Raw genomic sequence first — 1,707 nt, forward strand, 5'->3', positions numbered from 1 at the left:
TATGATCTAATGCTCCTGCTAGATGAGTGCTACTAAGACAACTAGACACAATTATACACTAGTCGCATGTATGATCCCCCAATAGCATGGACTCATGTATACGTTAATTGCAACAATTTGTGTCAATTTAGCAATTCCCGGAACTCATTAAATAAACACAGAAGTTCAGTTGTTTCAGTCAAACCATGCCTTCATGTAACAATAGGCCTAAAAGTTCAGCATGCAAATAAAATCACTCCAGAAAAAAAGAACCAAATGATTGCCCCCATGTTTATACCTGCCAAGTATGTGTAAATAATGCTGAGCCAACTAGCAAGTAGATTGTTCTCAAGGAATGCCAGAAAACTCAGAACTTGGTCACTGAAAGATTCGATTGTTTGCCGGTAAACCATTGGCATAAAGATTTAAGGAATTGACATGCCATCACAACAACATGATATATACAATAGCCTTTTGGACCTTTGACTGGTCTCTGAGAAGACCTTATTGTTTCTCCCTCATCTTTCATAGAAGACCTTATTGAACTCCTCATCTCCTCTCTCTTGAGAAAGGAACCTTAAAGTTTGGAGAAAGCAGGCTTCCTCTTCTCCAATTGAGCTTGCATGGCCTCCCTGAGGTCACTAGACATGAGCATTGCTGCATTCCATGTAGCAACATAGTCCAAGCCCTCTCTCACAGAGATGTCTCTGGACTTGAGCAATACCCTTTTAGTCCCGGCAACTGCAAGTGGTGACTTTGCCGCTATGTTCCGTGCCAGTACCTTCACCTGCTCTTCCATCTGCTCCTTAGACCCAAGCACATCATGCACAAACCCTAACCTTTTAGCCTCAGTTGCTGAAAATTTCCTCCCTGTCAAGGCCAATTCCATAGCACTGCCATAACCCACAAGCCTGGGAAGACGCTGCAGCGTGCCGAGGTCGGCGACGATGGCCAAGTCCACTTCTTTGACGGAGAAGTAGGCATCTTCCGTGCAGTAGCGCAGGTCGCAGGCAGTGATGAGGTCAATGCCGCCGCCAATGCAGGCACCGTGGACGAGGGCCACGACAGGCTTGCGGCAGTCCTCAAGGGATGTGATGGAGGCCTGCATGGACTTGATGCTGGAGAGGGTCTTCTCGCGTTCACGGGCACTGTCCTGATGGGGGGGCCCATCAGTGCCGTCACGGACGTGCGCGAGGGCAGATAGATCGATGCCAGAGCAGAAGTTCTTGCCGGTGGCCCGCAGGAGGATGATGCGGACAGAAGAGTTGGAATCGAGGAAGGCGATGGCGAGAGGGAGCTCGCGGAACATGGCGAAGTCGAGGGCGTTGTGCCGGGAAGGGCGATCGAGGAAGACATGGGCGACCCCATACTCATCGGGGCCTTCCACCTGCAGGGTCTCCCAACCTCTATCAGCGCCATCAGACACCATCTTTTCGTCCTTGACTATTTCTTCACACCCCTCTCTCTCTCTCTCTCTCTCTCTCTCTCTGCATATGTAAACACAGGCCTGTAATATCTATGCTTTTGGGCAATTTCTCACGTGATAAAAGAGAGCCTACTAAGCCCGTTGAGGCCCTTCATTTTAGAGCAACTTCGCATGGAGTTGGCTAGGCAAGGCCAGAGTGGCTCCTTTGCCTCCATGGTAGTGATGTGCACCTATTATGGCTCTGCATATTCCATTTGGATAGCCTGTTGAGCATCTCCACTCCTAAGGCCACAGCCTGTTAT

The 1,707-nt window shown here is 49.2% G+C and overlaps 1 protein-coding gene across 1 annotated transcript; it reads right to left on the bottom strand.

The window, feature by feature from the left end:
* Nucleotides 1-244: 244 nt before the first annotated feature.
* Nucleotides 245-1,486, bottom strand: DCI1 (delta(3,5),delta(2,4)-dienoyl-CoA isomerase 1). The gene has a single exon (XM_087662209.1). It carries the CDS (start codon nt 1,406-1,408, stop codon nt 557-559), a length of 852 nt encoding a protein of 283 aa, XP_087518335.1. The 5' UTR covers nt 1,409-1,486; the 3' UTR covers nt 245-556.
* Nucleotides 1,487-1,707: the final 221 nt, after the last annotated feature.

Source organism: Lygodium microphyllum, chromosome 21 (genome assembly GCF_053477565.2).
Source record: "Lygodium microphyllum isolate KBCC chromosome 21, Lygodium_microphyllum_v1.1.10, whole genome shotgun sequence".
Taxonomy (NCBI): Eukaryota; Viridiplantae; Streptophyta; class Polypodiopsida; order Schizaeales; family Lygodiaceae; genus Lygodium; species Lygodium microphyllum.